This window comes from Heptranchias perlo, chromosome 8 (genome assembly GCF_035084215.1).
Source record: "Heptranchias perlo isolate sHepPer1 chromosome 8, sHepPer1.hap1, whole genome shotgun sequence".
NCBI classification, from domain to species: Eukaryota; Metazoa; Chordata; class Chondrichthyes; order Hexanchiformes; family Hexanchidae; genus Heptranchias; species Heptranchias perlo.
The window spans coordinates 81,321,597-81,341,794 of NC_090332.1; the positions used below are offsets into that span (position 1 = coordinate 81,321,597).

Sequence of the window (20,198 nt, forward strand, 5' to 3'; positions counted from 1 at the left end):
CCAAGTTCCGCATCCATGAGGACGGCCTCAACCGGGATCTTGGGTTCATGTCACGCTACACATAACCCCACCAGCAGGAAAAAAAAGTTATTTGTTTTTAATACAACTGGAAATTCTCTCTCTCTCTGCCTTTCGGGTCTCTTTCTCTCTGTCTGTGTAATTTGACCCATTGTGTATTCAGTATACTGGGACCTACTGCTTTCCGTGGCTAACCTGTCTGAACACCAACGACACCTTTGATTGGTGTGATGGTGTCCCAGCCTAATATAAGATATGCGATTTGAGAACCTCTCATTCACTCACTCACCTGACGAAGGAGATAATCTCCGAAAGCTTGTGATTTTAAAATAAAATTGTTGGACTATAACCTGGTGTTGTAAGATTCCTTAATTGTTAGAGTCTGTGGACACACTATCACATGGCTAGATATTGGGAAGTAAAGGTAGACTCCTGATCATAATGAACACTGGAAAAATTAGTGACACTGAACCTGAGAGAATGTTTAGAGGAGACATGAAATTTGTAACACTTTGTAAGAATTTTGAGAGAGAAGTGACGAGAGACAATGAAGTGTTAATGCATTTTTGATTGTTTGCTGTAAGGTTTGAGGCAACCTGTATTTTTTTATAGTGATACATAATGTAGGTATGATGGATCCATGCTAGACACAGGATTTTTATCAGCATCCATTGGGAGTCCCTTGTTGCCATGTTTTATGCTGCTGGTATAGAGGTCATCATCGAGCAGGTCATGTGACAGATTCAGCCACAAGACGTCGCAATGAAATTTATGACTGCATTAAAACAGGAAATACTGACACAATAGCTTTTTAAATGATGTTATTGGCTACATGAAGGTTCTGCCCCCTATCAAACATGCAGGGAAATCCCAGAAACAGTGAAGATCTGGCATAATCGGGCCCTTGCTGTTTTCCAGTGCGTTCTGACAATCTCCCACTGGAGTTATGGCAGGAGACCGGTGGAACCCCCATGGATTTATGGGGCCCTAATATCACAAACTCCTGAGGGCCTCATTCGGCCCAGAATAGAGGCTGACATTCTTCAGAATTTGGTGAGTCATTTCAATGTAAAGATTTTGGGAATGAAGACTGTGATCAAGGATTTGACAATGAAGTTAAGTTCAATAAATATTGTCACTCTGTTAGCCAGGGCTAGCTAATCCAATGGAGAATCTACCTACAGGTCACTTACCAATTCACCAGGAGCTCATCAGTTATAAATGACTTCCATTCAAAAGTGTGTCATGGATGCCTGTGCATTCCTTTCAAAATGGGAACCTTAAATGAAAACAGTAAATTAGTTAAAGTGGGCCTGAATGGTGTTTTCAGTTTGCTACATTTGGAGACCAGCAGTGCCAATGAAAGCACAAACATGAATGTGGCAGTGAGACAGATGCTTTACAATGAGACAATGGCCTCACTGCTGGATCTCCTGAAGCAATTCTTACTTTTGGATTTGTCACCTAACGAGCTTCACTCTATAATTTTAAAACATGGAGATTTGGATACAATCCACACAGGACTTTGAATGAGAAAAGGCTATGGAGACTACTTTACAGCTACTGACATGTTGCTTCTAAAATACTGACATTGACATTCGGTTCCTTCCCATCACTTGGTGGCTATTATTAGATGCATAACGTTTCAATGTACAGACCCATAATTTGTTGGAAAGGAGACAGCTACTGAAAACTTGTGTGGACTACTTTGTATCCAGTTATGGTTTGTAGGGTTTCCTGTGGATCTTAAAGATACAGTGCAATGACTACTTCTAATCTGACATTTTGCATGTAATCTGATAGCAAAGCAATAACCTCTTCACAAATTTGTTCTGCAGAGAGCAATTTGGATTAATCTGGTGAAGCATCATACACAAGAGAACGTATAAATATTCCTCTAAACATTCTCTCAGGTTCATTGTCACTAATTTTTCCAGTGTTCATTATGATCAGGAGTCTACCTTTACTGCCCAATAACTAGTCTCTCTTAATTGAACATAGGGGTAAATTTTCCAAGTCAAGGCTCGTATTGGAACTCAACTGGCTCAGACGTCAGTGCACCCAATCTGTGGTGCTTCTGTGTCTCCACTCTGTGCTTGCACTAAGTGAGGCTCCACGGGAATTTCTACAGTCACTCTGGAAGCACCATGAAAGGAGATATTGGGGATTGACTCAAATCCAAGCTAAACAACTGCTTAACTTTACACGGGGCAAAAATAAATCCACATTATTTGTGCATTCAGTAAATTAATTTGCTGGAAAATCTGGTAATCGAGTTACAACTCAATGCATGCTTTATATCCTTCAATTACAAGTGAGGAACTTGTAGAGCAGTCACCATGGGCACAAAATAGTGACATAAGAATAGGGATTGATATATACGCGATATCTATCTGTATTTATATATTATTAAAAATCTTACATTTGCATGCAGTTCTGCTTTGCTCAACCTGACTTCCTGTTAACCCATTTCTGCACACTTTTTGTGTTAACTTTTTACCATTAGAAATTCCTATGATCACATTTGTAATAGGTTTTGCCTATGTAAACTTGCCAAACTGTAGTTACACTCTCCCATCACTGGTGTCCCTGCAGCATGTCTCCTATACTGTCACACAGGACTACTAGCAGTGGCGGTGCTGTCGTGCCCATCTTTTAGTGCTAGCTGCTGAATCCTGAACCTGTCTGCTGGTTACGCATCCCTGTCCCACCTCCCACTGGGCCTTTAGAAGTTTCATGCTAAGTTTCTTTTTAAGATTGGCCCCACGCTGTTCCCCGGGCAGAACGAAACATTGTCCAAACTCCGTGACGTTTCCTATTTTGATTGAGCCCCTCACCCCATTCTGTGGCTACTCTGCCTCACACCCCTGATTCAAAGGCCTTCTTGCTTCTATTAAACTTTTAATTTTTCAACACTTGGGTCATCTCCCTTCACCTAGGATAGACTTCCTTCTTTCTTGCTTGTGCAACCTTGCCCTGCTATCAACATCTGCTATTTTGCTGTCTCGGCTGTTTTTAGACTCCCTTCTGAGTCCACTTGCTGGCCTCCCATGATCTGTGCAGCTGCTTTCTCTCCTATTCTCGAGCTTTTCCCCATGCCTGGTTCTGCCATTCCTCCTGTTCCCACCCTCCCCTATCCTGGACCCACAGGGTTCTTCCACTCCCAATTCCTCATGCAGTAATTATAATTAAGGTTCCAATAAGTGTAGTTTCAATTGTCAAATAAAATAAACCAAATTCTGTGGGTCAACTCAGTAATAATTTCTATTTTTAAGTGCATTTTATTTTAACAATCCCTTTCCCCTCCCTTCTTCCTATTCACCCTCTCCCTCCCCTCTGTCCCCCTTATCTCCCTTCCCCTGCACCGCCCTCTCACCTCCTCTTTCCCCTCCCCTCCTTTGTCTCTCCCCCTCCCCTCCCCATCTCTTCCCTTCCAGTCTCTTCCCTCACCTTCCCTTCTCTCCCCATCTCTTCCCTTCCAGTCTCTTCCCTCACCTTCCTTTCTCTCCCCCTCCCCTCCCTGTCTCTCCCCCTCCCCTCCCTGTCTCTCCCCCTCCCCTCCCTGTCTCTCCCCCTCCCCTCCCTGTCTCTCCCCCTCCCCTCCCTGTCTCTCCCCCTCCCCTCCCTGTCTCTCCCCCTCCCCTCCCTGTCTCTCCCCCTCCCCTCCCTGTCTCTCCCCCTCCCCTCCCTGTCTCTCCCCCTCCCCTCCCTGTCTCTCCCCCTCCCCTCCCTGTCTCTCCCCATCCCCATCTCTCCCTCACCCTGTCTCTCCCACTCAACTCTCCTCCCCCCCCCCCACCCCTTTGTCTCCATCCCTACCCCTTCCTGTCCTCTGCCTCGTTTTGACCTGGAGTGCACTTAGTCAACTCCCTGTGTGCGATGGCATGGGAGAACAACTGGTCCTTTTAAAATCTGGTGAGTGGAAACGTACAGGGCTTCTACTGTAGAACCAGAACAGAATTATGGCCCGTGATTATAGATTAAAGTAACATAATTTTCACTTTTAGCAGTAATTATTTCACACTTAGAACTGTCATCTTAATGAATAGATCGCCACCTATAGGAGCAAATGCAGAAATGACAAATTTCACATTAAGGAGTCGAAGGATGCAGGCAGACTTGAGTGCTGTGGTGAGAGGGAAATGGTCTGCCCCAGTTCTGAATACAAGTTTAAACAATGGCACGAGCTGGAAGAACGAAATGGCCTTCTCTCTTTCCTGCTTTTTGTTTGTGCACCAGTATTCTACCAACTACTGCAGCAAAACCAGTTCTGCTCCCTTGGTGTGTTTGTTTTTCACACTCTTTTCAATACGTCACATTTCTTTTTATTGTTTTCACGAAATCTTTTGGCATCACCCTCTCTAACCACAACTCTTCTATCTCCCTTTTGAAAAGTAATCATTTTAAAGAAGTTGTATTTGAACGTGGGCAGGCAGACCAGTCGTTGGTTGCCTGCTCCCAACTACCTGTTTTCCTTAACAGGGTCATTGTGTCATAAATGCAAATGATGAATTTGAAAATAAAATAGGAAAATAAAAACAGGAGTAATTATAGGCTAGTCAGTCTAACCTCGGTGGTGGGCAAATTATTGGAATTGATTCTGAGGGACAGCATAAATCATCATTTAGAAAGGCATGGGTTAATCGAGGACAATCAGCATGGATTTGTTACAGGAAGGTCGTGTCTGACTAACTTGATATAATTTTTTGAGGAGGTAACATGGAGGGTCGATGAGGATAACACGTTTGATCATTTGATGTAGTGTACATGGATTTTAGCAAGGCTTTTGACAAGGTCCCACATGGCAGATTGGTCAAAAAAGTAAAAGCCCATGGGATCCAAGGGAAAGTGGCTAGTTGGATCCAGAATTGGCTCAGTGACATGAAGCAAAGGGTAATGGTTGACGGCTGCTTTTGCGACTGGAAGGCTGTTTCCAGTGGGGTTCCGCAAGGTTTTGTACTAGGTCCCTTGCTTTTTGTGGTATATATTAATGACTTGGACTTGAATGTGGGGGGCTTGATCAAAAAGTTTGCAGATGATACAAAAATTGGCCGTGTGGTTGATAGTGAGGAGGAAAGCTGTAGACTGCAGGAAGGTGTCAATGGACTGGTCAGGTGGGCAGAAAAGTGGCAAATGGAATTCGATTGAGAGAAGTGTGAGGTAATGCATATGGGGAGGGCAAACAAGGCAAGGGAATACACAATAAATAGGAGGATACTGAGAGGTGTAGAAGAACAAAGTGACCTTAGAGTGCATGCCCACAGATCCCTGAAGATAACAGGATAGGTAGGTACGGTGATTAAAAAGGCATACGGGATACTTTCCTCTATTAGCCGAGGCATAGAATATAAGAGCAGGGAAGTTATGCTGGAACTGTATAAAACATTGGTTAGACCGCAGCTTGAGTACTGTGTACAGTTCTGGTCACCATATTACAGGAAACGTGATTGGACTAGAGAGGGTACAGAGGAGATTTACGAGAATGTTGCTAGGGCTGGAGAATTTTAGCTATGAGAAAAGATTGGATAAACTAGGGTTGTTTTCTTTGGAACAAAGGAGGCTGAGGGGAGATTTAATTGCGGTATATAAAATTACGACGGGACTAGATAGAGTGGATAGGGAGGACCTATTTCCCTTAGCAGATGGGTCAGTGACCAGGGGGCATAGATTTAAAGTAATTGGTAGAAGGATTAGACGAGAGCTGAGGAGAAATTTTTTCACCCAGAGGGTGGTGGGGTTCTGGAACTCACTGCCTGAAAGGGTGATAGAGGCAAAACCCCTCAACTCATTTAAAAACTACTTGGATGTGCACTTGAAGTGCCGTAACCTACAGGGCTACGGACCAAGTGCTGGAAAGTGGGATTAAGCTGAATAGCTCTTTTTCGGCCAGCACGGACACAATGGGCCAAATGGCCTCCTTCTGTGCCGTAACTTTCCATGATTCTATGATGCTATGAAATCAAAATTAAATGATAAACAGCCTCTTTGAAGAGGTATGGGAACACTTTAATGTATATTGTTTGCAAATATCAACGATGAACAATTTTCTAAAAATATATTTAGAATTTAAAATAATTTCAAGCAGAATAGTCCTGTTAATCTGCTAGTGTTGGTGACATTGTTTTGCATTTGGGCGGGAACACACCTCAGCCGTGCATTCCTACCAGACCGTCACGTGGTGACTGTGTTTTCTCGGCAGTATGTGAGACGGGATAGATTTACCATCATTTGTCAATCCCACTCAACTCAGTGAATGGGTCCCTTTGGTCCACCCGAAACCTTTTGGTCTTCCCGCTGAAGGAGCTGTCCACAACTGACTGTTACCGACTGGAACGCTCCAAGGTCCAGGAGTACATGCTGCGGGATGCACTGAAGCAAGATGCGACCTACGCAAAGGCTCAATGGGGGAAAGGCCACCATGTAGGGCCACCCCACTTCATATTGTACAGAATGTATTAGACGATATGTATTGTGTTTTGAATTGTAATAATGGGATCATAGTGTGTACAATCTGCATTGTGTTGGTTTGAACTGTATTGTTTGGAATTATGCCCTTTTACATTGAACTGTGTGTATCTTTAAACTTTATGAAATAAAGTATATTTTGAAATATAAAAAAAATCCCACTGCCCCTTAGGTGGAATGCAGAAAGGCCGCACTGCGTTAAGGAATTTTGTTAATTAAAAGTGCATTCAACAACTTTCATTTATTTAGCGCCTTTAACGATGTAAAACGTTCCAGGGCGCTTCGCAGGAGCGTTATCGAACAAAATTTGACACCGAGCCATTCATAGAATCATTACAGCAGAGAAGGAGGCCATTCCACCCATCCAGCCTGTGCTAGCTCATATGATTATGTATTAATCATGTAATATATTAAGCCCAGGAGTAAATCACTTTTAATGCACTGTTGCTTCATCTCTTTAACAGACATTAGAAACATGTCCACCCATCCCCCCCTCATTCCTTCACCCTTTGCGCTCCAGAACGGACTAGATTGGACCGCCCTTCCATCGCGCATGCGTATCCCCGGTGGCGACAGAGAGAGAGAGAGAGAGGGGGGGTCGATCCCTTGCGCGTGCGTGTTACGTTACGTCACCCCCCCGCGCGCGGGTGTCACGTCAGGGGACGGGAGCGCGAGCCGCGGCCGTTTGTCTGTTTTGGTTTCTGGGCCGAGTGCGCGCGGAACTCGGGATTCGAGTGACGGCCGGAGCCGCCGCGCCGCCCCCGCCTCCCCCCTGGCGACCCACAGCCAGCCCGGCTTCCAAAAAAAATACAACCCCCCCGCCCTCCCGCCTCGCTTGAGCCGCACAGGCCGGGTTGAAGCCGAGCCCCCTTTCCCCCGCCCCCCGGATTCAGGTAAGTTACTGGGAAGAGTCGTTGCTCGGAGCCGCTGCCGCGGGACGGACGGACGGACGGACGGGCGGGGGGTGGGTGGGGACGGGGAACCGCGTTAGGGCCGGGCTCAGTCAAGGCTTCCCGCTCGGGGCGGGAGCGTGTGCAGCCGGCCCGGCTGATACTGACAGCCGCTGAGGGACGGAGGAGGAGGGAGGAGGAAGCTGTGTCCCGGACAACGGGGGGGGGGGGTGGGGTGGGGTGGAGAGGGAGAAGGGCTGAGGGATGTGGTGGTGGGGGGGGGGGCAGCACAGGGTGGTCCCGGGGAGGGACACACCCACCAGAGATGGGGTTGAGTGGAGAGGTCACAGAGCCATGTCGAACAGCATTTCCAGGGCAGGTAATTTGGAGCACATGGAAACCCCTTGAATTTCCTCACATAACGCCGTTAGCCGTAATATTACCACAATTTTGCATACGAACATACAACAACTTTGCATTTATAAAGCGCCTTTAACGTAGTTAAAGTGATCCAACTGTGACTAACTAGAGAAGTTAAGGATAGTATTAGATTCAAGAAGAACCTTACAATGTTGCCAAAAAGAGTAGTAAGCCTAAGGATTGGGAGGGCTTTTAGAAATCATCAAAGGATGACCAAGAAATTGATAGGGGGAGAAAATGAATGAGTGCAAACTAGTAAGAAATACAAAAACAGATTGTAAGAGCTTCTACAAGTATGTAAAAAGGGAGAGATTAGCGAAAGTAAATTGGGTCTCTTAGAGGCAGGTGAAACTATAATGGGGTATAAGGAAATGGCAGAGATGTTAAACAAATATTTTGTAGCTGTCTTCAAAGTAGAAGACACAAAAAAAATACCGGAAAGAGTGAGAAACTTAAAGCAATTAAGATTAGTAAAGAAAAAGTACTGGAGAAATGAATGGGACTAAAAGCCAACAAATCCCCTGGACCTGATGGCCTACATTCTAGGATTTTAAAAGAGGTGGCTGCAGAGATGGTGGATGCACTGGTTTTGAACTTCCAGAATTGCCTGGATTCTAGAATGATCCCCATGGATTGAAAGGTAGTAAATGTAGCACCACTAATCAAAAAAGGAGGAAGAGAGAAAACAGTGAACTGTAGGCCAGTTAGCCTGATATAAGTAGTAGGAAAAATTCTAGAATCTATTAAGGATGTAGCAACAGGGCACTTAGAAAATCATGATATGATTAAGCAGAGTCAACACGGTTTTATGAAAGGGAAATTGTCTTTGATAAATCTATTAGAGTTTTTTGAGGGTATAACTAGTAGGGTAGATAAGGGGGATGTAGTATATTTGGATTTCCAAAAGGCATTCGATGAAGTGGTTCATGGGACTGGGGGTAATATATTAGCATGGATTGAGGATTGGTTAACGGACAGAAAACAGAGTGTAGGAATAAACGGGTCATTTTTGGGTTGGCAAGCTGTAACTAGTGGGGTGCCGCAAGGATCAGTGCTTGGGCCTCAGCTTACAATCTGTATCATTGACTTAAATGAAGGGACTGAATGTAATGTATCCAAGTTTGCTGCTGATACAAAGCTAGGTGGGAAAGTAGGCTGTGAGGAGGACACAAAGAGATGTAGATAGGTTAAATGAGTGCGTGAGAAGGTGGCAGATGGAGTATAATGTGGGGAAATGTGAAATTATCCACTTTGGTAGGAAGAATAGAAAAGCAGAATACTTTTTAAAAGGTGAGACACTAAGAAATGTTGGTAGTCAGAAGGATTTGGGTGTCCTTGTACACGAATCACAGAAAATTAACATGCAGGTACAGCAAGCAATTAGGAAGGCAAATGGTATGTTAGCCTTTATTGCAAGGAGGTTGGAGTATAAAAATCAGGAGGTCTTGCTGCAATTATATAAGGCTCTGGTGAGGCCACACCTAGAGTACTGTGTTCGGTTTTGGTCCCCTTACCTAAGGAAGGATATACTTGCCTTAGAGGGGATGCAACGCAGGTTAACTAGATTGATCCCTGGGATGAGAGGGTTGTCCTATGAGGAGAGATTGAGTAGAATGGGCCTATATTCTCTGGCGTTCAGAATGAGAGGTGATTTCATTGAAACGTATAAAATTCTTAGAGGACTTGATGGGGTAGATGCTGAGAGACTGTTTCCCCTGGCTAGAGAGTCTAGAACTAGAAGTCATAGTTTTAGGATAAGGGGTCGGCCATTTAGGATGGAGATGAGGAAAAATTTCTTCACTCGGAGAGTTTTTGGAATTCTCTACCCCAGAGGGCTGTTGATGCTCAGTCGTTAACTGATTCAAGACTGAGATCGATGGATATTTGGACACTAAGGGAATCAAGGGATATGGGGATAGGGCAGGAAAGTGGAGTTGAGGTAGAAGATCAGCCATGAATGTATTAAATGGTCGAGCAGGCTCAAGGGGCCGTTTGGCCTATGCCTGCTCCTATTTCTTATGTTCTTGCTAAGATTTTCTTTTACTCTTAACATGTCCATGATTTTAGTATTTACAACCTTACCAACCTCCACTATTTAAAAATATTGAGATACCTGGGCTGACAAAAGCACTCCATGGTACAATTATTTTGATAAGTTTAACTTTTCTGCAAACAAGCTGTTGTATTTGGGGCAATTGTGCAGTTAAAGTAAATTTGCAAGTATGCGCTATCAATAATTTTCAATGCAGGAGTTCCTAGACCTTACTATACTGAACAATTTGAATCTGCTTCTGCAACTGGACATTGCTAAATGCTGCTGTTAAAGTAATGTGCATATGGGTACCATAATATCTTCTTAGCTGTGACGAGCACAACTTTATTGCTACCTGTTCCAGGTTGCTGACAATAAATTATGGAACGAGAAAGCCAATCAGCCCATCGAGCCTGCTCTTTCCACAGACTGTGCATGATCTATCCTACAATGGAATCTATTCCACTCATAATGGAAACTTAATTTTTGGCAGTGTAGTTATTTGTCCACCTGGTTATCCACTAGAATTTTAGAGGGACAAAGTCTTGTGTAAGACGTTGCGCAGCCTGTTAACACCAGTTTCCTCCTATCTGATTTAACCATCTCCCCAGGAAAAATTAAATTCAGTTTGTTGCTTGTACTTATTGTCATTCCAGTGTCTAGGGAATTGCTGTTCCATGCATGTAAGACCAAAATTTGGAGCTCTTCACCAATTTCCATTATTCATACTTGCATCCCCTCCATTTGCTGAATAATGGACGTTCCACTGTATTCTCAAGAGGGATGTTCTGTATAAATATTCCCAGATCTCCAAAAGTAATCAGGCAAAACTCCAGAATAGTTAATTTATTCCCACATCTGTACTATTAAACACTGCTCTGCTGCCTTCAACAGATAACACTCCTCTCACCTGAGCAGCACAGCAACCATCGTGGTTGTGGAATATTCATCTTAGACTACACCTATCACAAAAGCACCATGTTTGATGATATTCCACTTTACAGCGTACAACAAAAAATGCTTTTATAGCAGTTACCAAAGTTGTTCTTTAAGGGAAAAAAATAGCATGTTGTGAAATTATACTGTTATTCATTAACCATCGCTGTTACATTGCAGACATGGAATTTCCTGGACCAGCTTGTCCCTGGTGGAGGTGTGTTTTATGTTCTTTCTCCTCCAAAAATATATATTTATTCCTGTAGCTAGGAAGAAAATTTATGATCTGTTTACTAAATGATCACATTTTGCAGCAAAAATATTGGGCAAATTCACCTAAAAGATTAGAACAACTTTCTTCATAGGAATATAATTTCTTGGCCATAAATTTCCCCAGATTTTAATCAACAAATTCTAAAGCTATCAAGTTTCCATCACTAAATGTCTGACGTGTACAGCAACAAAGTTGCAAAAGAAAATACCAGTGCAGCTTTTCTGATGAAAATACTGTCTACTTACTCTCCAGTCTTCTTGAGCCTTTGCTTATTTTTCTTTATAAACTTCTGGCTATGAAAATAATGCATCAAGTGGCTGCATTCCAGCTACCAACAGGATGACATTTATTACATAGAATCTACAGCACAAAAACAGGCCATTCGGCCCAACTGATCTATGTCGATATTTATACTCCATACGAGCCACCTCCCACTCTACCTCTTTTCACACTGCCCCCATATCCTCTATTCCCTTCTCTCTCATGTATGCATTCAAGCCTCTCCTTAAATGCATCAATGCTATATGCTTCAATCACTCCCATGTGGCAGTGAGGTCTGCATTCTCTTGTCAAATGCAGAAGCACTGAGCTAATATTGAAGTTAGGTCCTCATAAGTGCCATCTTCCCAATGGCCACCATTCCCAATTCAATCAGTCAGTGACGTTAATCATCCACAGCCACAAAAACATGGGTCTGCAATATTTGCAAATCAGCTGTTGATTATAGATTATTGTTCACAGCAAGAATCTGAAAAGGAAAATTGATACTGTGGAAGATTGAAGATGATGAGGCTTTACCTCAGCAGAAATATTCTGTGTTATCAGTCAAAAGCTAATTTTAATTACTATATGTGACAGATAATAAATTTTGCATGAATATTCAGATATTAGTTTGAAGTTATTCAGTGGTATAAGTATGTGAGCAATATTTTCTAGGTTCCTTGTTTGGAATAAAGCATCTTTTTTGGAATACACAATGTATTTTTTATCAACTAGTGGTATTCAAATGCCAACTTTTGCAAAGTTCCACTGTTCCTTGTGATCCCTGCAGTGTATGAGCTCTTATGTGAGATTGGGTAATATTAAGCATATCGAATAAATAGTGGTACATTATTGAGTTTATTTCACAGATGGGAAAGGGAGTATAAATCAGGTGGGATGGTGTTCATTGAAGAACACTTTCACTCTTCCAGCAGCCAACTAAGAGATATTGAATACAAACTGCTTCCCAGTCCACGCAACTGCAGAAGCAGAATAACTTGGAGAGAAAACAAGGTAATATCCATATAAATAGGGTACATGCCCTCCCAACAAAAACTATATAGCTTCCTTAATATAAGCACATAAATGACACCAATGTTTCTAAGGTCAGAATTGGGTGAATGCGGCTTTTACTAATTGCTCTTATATTAACAAGTACACTGTGTTCTTATTAAGGTTGGAAACTACGCAAGAATTTAATCTGCACTTGATTTGCATTTGTACCTCAAATACAGAATGGAGATCACCTTGACATTCGTGACAAAATTGACTCTGGCATATTAAACCTCACAGTAAGTGTGTATCATTTTCATTATTGCTGTGTAAACAAACTCTGAGCTACATTATTGATTGGACTTTCAGGTCTACAGTCTTTAATACTCTTTCGCTAATGTCATGCCAACTGTATCAACAACAGCAACTTGCGTTTATATAGTGCCTTTTACATAGAAAAACATCCCAAGATGCTGCAAAGAAGTTTAATCAGACAAAAATGGATGTCAAGCCTAAGAAGGAAATAATAGGGGAGGTGACCAACAGCTTGGTGAAAGCCATGGGTTTTAAGGAGGGTCTTAAAGGAGGAGAGAGAGGTGGAGCGGTTTAGGGAGGAAATTCCAGAGCATAGGGCCTAATGGCTGAAGACACACAACTAATGATGAGGCATAGGGAGGGGAGGATGCACGAGGCCAGTGTCCGAATAACAGAGCTCTGTTGCAGGGGTGGGGTTGTCTGGAGGAAGTTACAGGGATAGGGAGGGGCAAGGCTGTGACGGGATTGTAAACACAAGGATGAAAATGTAAAATTGGAGGTGTTTGAGAACCGGAAGCCAAAGTAGGTCAGCAAGGACAATGGTGTTGGGTGAGTGTAATTTGGAGCCGGATAGGATTATGGGCAGCAGAGTTTTGGATGAGCTGAAATTTATGCAGGACGGTTGCCAACCAGGAGAGCTTTGGAATAGTCAAGTCTGGAAGTGAGAACTGCATAGATGGTTTCAGCAGCAGCATGGCTGAGGCGAGTTATGTTACGGAGATGGATGTAGGCACTCTTTGTAACAGTGTCGGAAGCTAAAATTGGAGTTGAATAGGATGCGAAGGTTGCAAATAGTCTGGTTCAACCTGCGTTAGTGGCTGGGGAGGATGATGGAATCGGTGGCAAGTGTACAGAGTTTGAGGCAGAGGCCGAATACAATTGCTTCGGACTGCCCGATGTTTAATTGGAGGAAATTGCAGCTCATCCAAGACTGACTGTTGGACAAGCAGTCTGATAACACACAGGTAACGGAGAGGTTGAATCAGCTGGTGGAGAAATGCGTGTAGAAACTGGTTCCTCGTTCAATTTGCCTGAAGCCTAAAAATGGTCAAAAAGCCCATTTTTAAAAAAAAACTGACCTGTGTACTATATGTTAGGAAGAATAAGAAATAGCTGTCTGGGAACTTAAGACAATAGTTCAATTGTCAACTTGTGCTGATTTTCATAAATAGCATTGTACTTCACCCCATTGGTGTCTGACGTCTTTTTAGAATTTCTTGATTGAATTACTACCTTGTAACTATTATCCTACATTATTCCATGAGAATGAATAAATTAAGTCATGGGGGCAATATGATAAATTGCGCCTGTAATATTGAGAAGTGTAGTCTTGTTAATCGGTCTAGTTCTAAATTAATCTCCTTGTTGAACAAATAGAGTATCACGTTCATTGGTAATGGATTAACAATAATGCTCTTTGTTGTTTGAATGGTCTTAACCCATGTGTGTGCTACTGTTCTACTGATAGTGAGCTAATTTTATATAAGATACATTTTCATTATGTCATAACCAACAAATACATTGATCTAAATATGGAGGTATGTATCTTTTCTTTAAAAACAAGATAGACTGGCAGTTAAATGAAATTAGGAGAATCTAAAGAAACAAAGAGTATAAAATATTAATGTACACTTCAAAGTTTTAGGATACATACATTTTTCTTGTGTGACCTTATACTAAACACTTTATACAATGTGTAATAATTCATATATAACATATCTACAAAAATAGAAAGGTTGCACAATATGCAAACATTAAATAATTTTTTCCCAAAACATTTAAAAAATGGTATTTATTGGATCCATTTTTCATAATGATCATTTGCCATCTAAATTCAGAATTTGTAATGCAAACCATGAACATCATTGTTGAGCTTGACTTTATGTAAATTTTTATGTTGCAGGGGTTGAACAAAATAAAGGAAGATGGTAAGCAATCAAGTTGTACTGGAGTCAAAGGCAGCCCCTAAAAACCTGTTGGATGAGATGCACAAACTCCGCATCTTATGCTACTTTTGTGATGTGACTGTGCAGATAGAACACCAGGGCAGCAGAGAGGAATTTGTTGCTCACAAAGCTGTGTTGGCTGCTGCCAGCAGTTACTTTAAGGAGCTATTCCTTAATGAAATGGTGAACACGAAGATTACTATTGTTACTTTGCAAGACATTTACACAGCAGACTTTGCCTCTTTTCTGGATTTTGTATATACTGCAAAAGTGGAGGTTGAGGCCGAGAGGGTACAAAGATTACAGGAGATTGCAGAGAAATTGAAGTGCAGGGAGCTGGCAGAAGTCTGCAGTCAGGTAAAAACGCAGATACTTGAGTCAGCTCTGATGGACTTGGGCAATTTGGCTGATTCCCATGGAGTAGTAGAAGGAATTAAAGGCAGTAAACAAGACATTGAGTCTGTTTCAGTTTCTTCTCAGAACACATCAGCGATTTCTTCAACGGCACACAATCGCAAAGTATCCTCTGCCCAAGATGTTTCAGATGAAGAGAAAGTTCATGAGAGAGATTTTAAAGCATTGCCTGCAACCACCAAAACGAAGGGATGGGAAAAGTCAGAAAAGAAAATGGGGAAACCTCTAAGTGTAAAGGCCAAACGAGCCAGTGGAAGGCTGGCAGGGCGAAAAGTCTTTTTGGAAATCCCCAAAAAGAAATATACACGTAAGCTTCGAGAGCAAGGGAAGGTTGATCAAGATTTAGAAGAGGAATCAGGAAAACTGACCTCTGTAGAAGATAACCAAGACATTGAAGACCAAGTCAAAAAGGAAACAACTACAGAAATTGCTGAAGAGCCAGATGAAGATGATGAGTTGATGGAGGGGGATGATGATGAAGACGAGGAAGAAGAAGCAGAGAGCGATGATAGTGATTTTGAATTGGATGAGGACATTAAAAAGACCCCTGATGAGAATGAAAAGAAGAGAAGAGGTGGAAACTTCAAGTGTGACAAATGTGAGAAAGATTTTCAGTATGAGAAAAGCTACTTGAAACACATAGAGCAGAATCATGGTATTACACCGGAAATCATTTATCGCTGTGAGACTTGCAACCAGACATTTGCTAATCGGTGCAACTTAAAAAGCCACCAAAGACATGTCCATGTTGAAGAACGCCGCTTCCCATGCTCACTTTGTGGTAAAAAGTTTAAAAGGAAAAAAGACGTGAAGCGGCATAATCTTCAGGTTCATGAGGGTGGTGGAGAGCGCCATTTATGCTTGCAATGTGGTAAAGGACTGAGTTCCAAAACTGCCTTGAGACTGCATGAAAGGACGCACACTGGAGATAAACCTTATGAGTGCACAGAATGCCATGCCAAGTTTTCTCAGCCATCTGCACTGAAGGTGCACTTGAGGTACAAATGTACAGTATAACTATAGTATACACTTTTACCACTTAAGTTATGTACACATTTTATTACCTGGATCTGAGAAAGTGTAGAAGTTCTGTCTGTCTTGCCCTTGTTACAGTAATATAATCTAACTTTCTAATAGTTACAGAACTGTGTTCAAAATATTTGTGGCTTGCAGCTCTGAGTGAGGTTGAAGGAGTAATCAATCAACATAAAAATAAACATAAAAGCATTTGTTCTTGATGATAAAATTTTTTATAGAGAGCTGTGCTTTCTGTTCTTTGAACGTATATGTTTCATAGAACTCTCGTTTCTCTCTACCTCGGACTGAAAAAAAGATGATTTATTAATCAAAGTAAAATGGAAGTGCACTTTAACACGCACGTGATAAGATACAACTTTATGTCTACAGTTCCAACGTTGCCAATCCCAATCCCAGGGCATTGATGAAGTTCTGTACTGTAGACCCAATGTTTTCCCCAGGGAAGAACAGAAAATTGAAGGGCAAGTAGATCCTGGTTACTTTCTGAAACCTAGCAGCCAGATACAAACCAGCAATGATGGCGACTTACATTTATATTACGTTCCTCCCATAAAATAATATCAAAGGCAAAGCCGTGAGGGAAAAGACCCAAAGCACATCATAGAGGGAGGGGCTTAAGGAGACTTTTGAAGGCAGAGAGGAAAGTAGCAAGACAAAGTTGTTTTAGGAGAGAATTCCAGCGGATAGTGGTGTAGGGGCATGCTGCTTTCTTGTCTGACCCTTTCTGTGTGGTTAATGGGATTGGGGAAGTAGCCAGGGAAAGACTTAGTTCATATGGGTTTTATCATTTGATTTTTTTTTAGACTGATAGTTGTAAAACAGTCACCATAATTGACATCAACCCATTTAGTCATTTTCCAATAAAAAGAGAAAAATAAAATAGCTGTGGATTCCCATTTGAAAATTGAGAATCCTTCACAAAGAGTTACTAGTGCACAACCTAATTTCAGTATTAGAAAAGTAAACGACAGCTAACTGTCACTGGATGTTTTGAAGTCCTGAGTAGTAACTATTATGCATGCAGCATTAGAAAAGCCTTTTGCAATTTATAATTCAATCTAGTTCATTTGAAATTTAATGTACAGTGTTTGTAGTTTTATCTTTAAATACTTAGAATATTTGTGGACCATAGTAGTATATCAAGACTTTTTTCTCTTTCTCCCTCTTGCACTCACTCTCAAGGGTGCATACTGGTGAAAAGCCATTTGCCTGTGATGAATGTGGTGCCAGGTTCACACAGAATCATATGTTGATATATCACAAGAGATCTCATACAGGTAAAAATTGATTTTACATTTTTCTGAGAACTTTTTGTATAACTGCAGTACATCCTGAAGCAAGATGTACAATGTAAATCAAGAGTTGTGATTAATCCACATCTTGTAGCTTATTTGCAAATATTTGGAATTAGCTACAGTAATTAAAACAGCTGGTACCCTTGGAACTGTGCCACAGCAAGTGGCAACATGTTTGAAAAAGGGGGGAAAATTGAAGCAAAACAAAAAGTAATAATAAAGAATAAAAGATTCATGAGGATCATTGAAAGGAGTGTGTAGAGGAAGATAATGACAATATGAGACTGTTGATCTGTCTCTAGAATGGCCTTAACCCGACCAACAATGGCAGGTGGAATGCTGTATCAATACCAGTAGCTCATGAGTAGCTTGACCTTTGAAAGGGAAGGGCCCAAGACACTAGAGATATTGAGTACATTTCTTAAGAGTATGGCAATGTTAGTGGAAATGGAATGAAAATATAACCTTGCAAAGGTCTGTCTAAACACTCTGTTGCATTTTGCAGTATTAAATCAGGCTGTGGAAAAGTTATTGGTTGTTTTGACAATCTTGTGCAGATGCTGAAAAATATTTGTGTTAATGTAAAACTAAATGCCATAAGAAACAAACTTTAATGAGAAACATAAGAATATAAGAAATAGGAGCAGGAATAGGCCATACGGCCCCTCAAGCCTGCTCCGCCATTCAATAAGATCATGACTGATCTTCTATCTCAACTCCACTTTCCCGCCATATCCCCATATCCCTTGGTTCCCTTTTCAAAAATCTATCGATCTCAGTCTTGAATACACTCAATGACTGAACATCCACAGCCCTCTGGGGTAGAGAATTCCAAAGATTCACAACCCTTTGAGTGAAGACTCTTTTCCTCATCTCCATCCTAAATGGCCAACCCCTTATCTTGAGACTGTGACCCCTGGTTCTAGACTCTCCAGCCAGGGGAAACAGCCTCTACCCTATCAAGCCCTCTAAGAATTTTATACATTTCAATGAGATCACCTCTCATTCTTCTAAACTCCAGAGAATATAGGCCCATTTTACTCAATCTCTCCTCATAGGACAACCCTCTCATCACAGGAATTAATCTAGTGAACCTCTGTTGCACAGGCAAGTATATCCTTCCTTAGGTGAGGAGACCAAAACTGTACACCGTACTCCAGGTGTGGTCTCACCAGAGTCCTATATAATTGCAGCAAGACTTTCTTACTCTTATATTCCAACCTCCTTGCAATAAAGGCTAACATACAATTTGCCTTCCTAATTGCTTGCTGTACCTAGATGTTAACTTTCTGTGATTTGTGTACAAGGACACCCAAATCCTTCTGACTACCAACATTTCTTAATGTCTCACCTTTTAAAAAATATTCTGCTTTTCTATTCTTCCCACCAAAGTACGGCTGTTTTTCCACAAGAAAGTATAGTACGGCTGTTCCTTAAATTACATTTATACAGATGTAACCATCTTTAACTTTATTTTCTCACTAATTTTCTCACCAGCTCTCCTTCCTTGAAAGCGTTGAATCCTTGCTGAGGTGTGGTTCCCTAGTTGTCACTACCCTCTCCTACTTACTACAGTACACATTATTCACGTCAGTGTCTTAACAGTGAATGTCCACAAGCTATTTTACCTCGGGAGTGCACAGCAGCCGACCCCAAATGTCCACACATCCACACTTTCAGTAGAGGTCACTGGGATAGCAGTCAGAAGCAGGACCTTGGCCAGTTTTCCTCCCCATACCTCACCCCGCTGCTGCGCTACCTGAGATCAAGTAAATCAGTACAAACTGAAGATTAAGCTTGGGACTTTCCTCATCTTGTATGGCTCAGCTTCTCGCATGATAAACTGGTAAAGCCACAGAGGAGCCCCTGAAACAATTTTTTTTAGGAATCTTACAACACCAGGTTATAGTCCAACAATTTTATTTTAAAATATAACTATAACCTGGTGTTGTAAGATTCCTTACATTTGTTCACCCCAGTCCATCACCGGCATCGCCACAATTTTTTTTTAGGGTTTGCAAAAATCCCAAAAGAGACAAGGGTGCTTGTGTCTAAATAACAAACTGTGAAACGTAACTGTAGCTGCTGCTTTTCTGGGTAGTTGTAGAAATGTTCAGAAATTTGGGAGCTGCTAGTATTCCATTAAAATTTCTGAGTGTTTATGCAAGCTCAAGTGTCAGGAGAAGCACTTAATAGAAATGAATGATAGAGCCAGACTTTTCTGGAAAATTAATTATTTTGGCCTGTTCTTTGGGTGGGGAGGGTGGAAATTGCAGCCGATTGGTCAATGTTATGAATTATGCTTATGTCAATGCCCAGTGTTTAGTGGCATGGCATGTATAGTTTGTGCATTTGATGACTTGGAAATGGATGCATAAGAACCGAGGCTGAACTGGTTATAAAAGGGTTTGATTCTGGCCACTCCATTGAAGAGGTCATAAAATTATACATTAGTAAATCAAATTGGATTGTGGCAACTACATGCCAAAAAGGAAATAATATGAACAGTCATATACCATAACCCATGGAATACATCAACGCAATGGCAAAATATTAAAAGATGTCTAAAGAATTTTGAGGGTCCTTTACTGCCTGGAATGCAGAATCACTCATGTTTTCGTGTTGCCCTACAACATTCCAAAGTTCACTTATTAAAAAAAAGAGTATGTAAGTTTTGTGGAAAAGTGCTTCCAATTAACCTGTCATGACTTGAATTTTCTTATAGTATTCTTATGGCTGAAATTCTAGAGGTTAAAATGTTCTGTTTCTAACTGAAATGTTTTTGCTAACCCCAGTTTTTTCCTGTCCTCCTGAAGGCTGGGATACAATTCTGCAGTGCCAGTGGCCCTCTGGTAGCTTCCCCAATTGACCATTCTTCCTTTTGAGAGCAAGGCAATGAGT

At 41.6% G+C, this 20,198-nt stretch overlaps 1 protein-coding gene across 2 annotated transcripts in view; it reads left to right on the forward strand.

The window, feature by feature from the left end:
* The first annotated feature begins 7,142 nt into the window (after positions 1-7,142).
* gzf1 (GDNF-inducible zinc finger protein 1) overlaps positions 7,143-20,198 on the forward strand; it is a 30,612-nt gene continuing 17,556 nt past the window's right edge. Inside the window, exons 1-5 of one of the 2 annotated variants that reach the window (XM_067989416.1) lie at positions 7,143-7,376; positions 10,942-10,978; positions 12,473-12,588; positions 14,508-15,962; positions 17,185-17,279. In XM_067989416.1, the coding sequence (XP_067845517.1) occupies positions 14,530-15,962; positions 17,185-17,279 (1,528 nt within the window). In that variant the 5' untranslated portion in view covers positions 7,143-7,376; positions 10,942-10,978; positions 12,473-12,588; positions 14,508-14,529. The remainder of the gene's footprint in view (positions 7,377-10,941; positions 10,979-12,472; positions 12,589-14,507; positions 15,963-17,184; positions 17,280-20,198) is intronic. The other variant, XM_067989417.1, reaches the window with a different exon arrangement.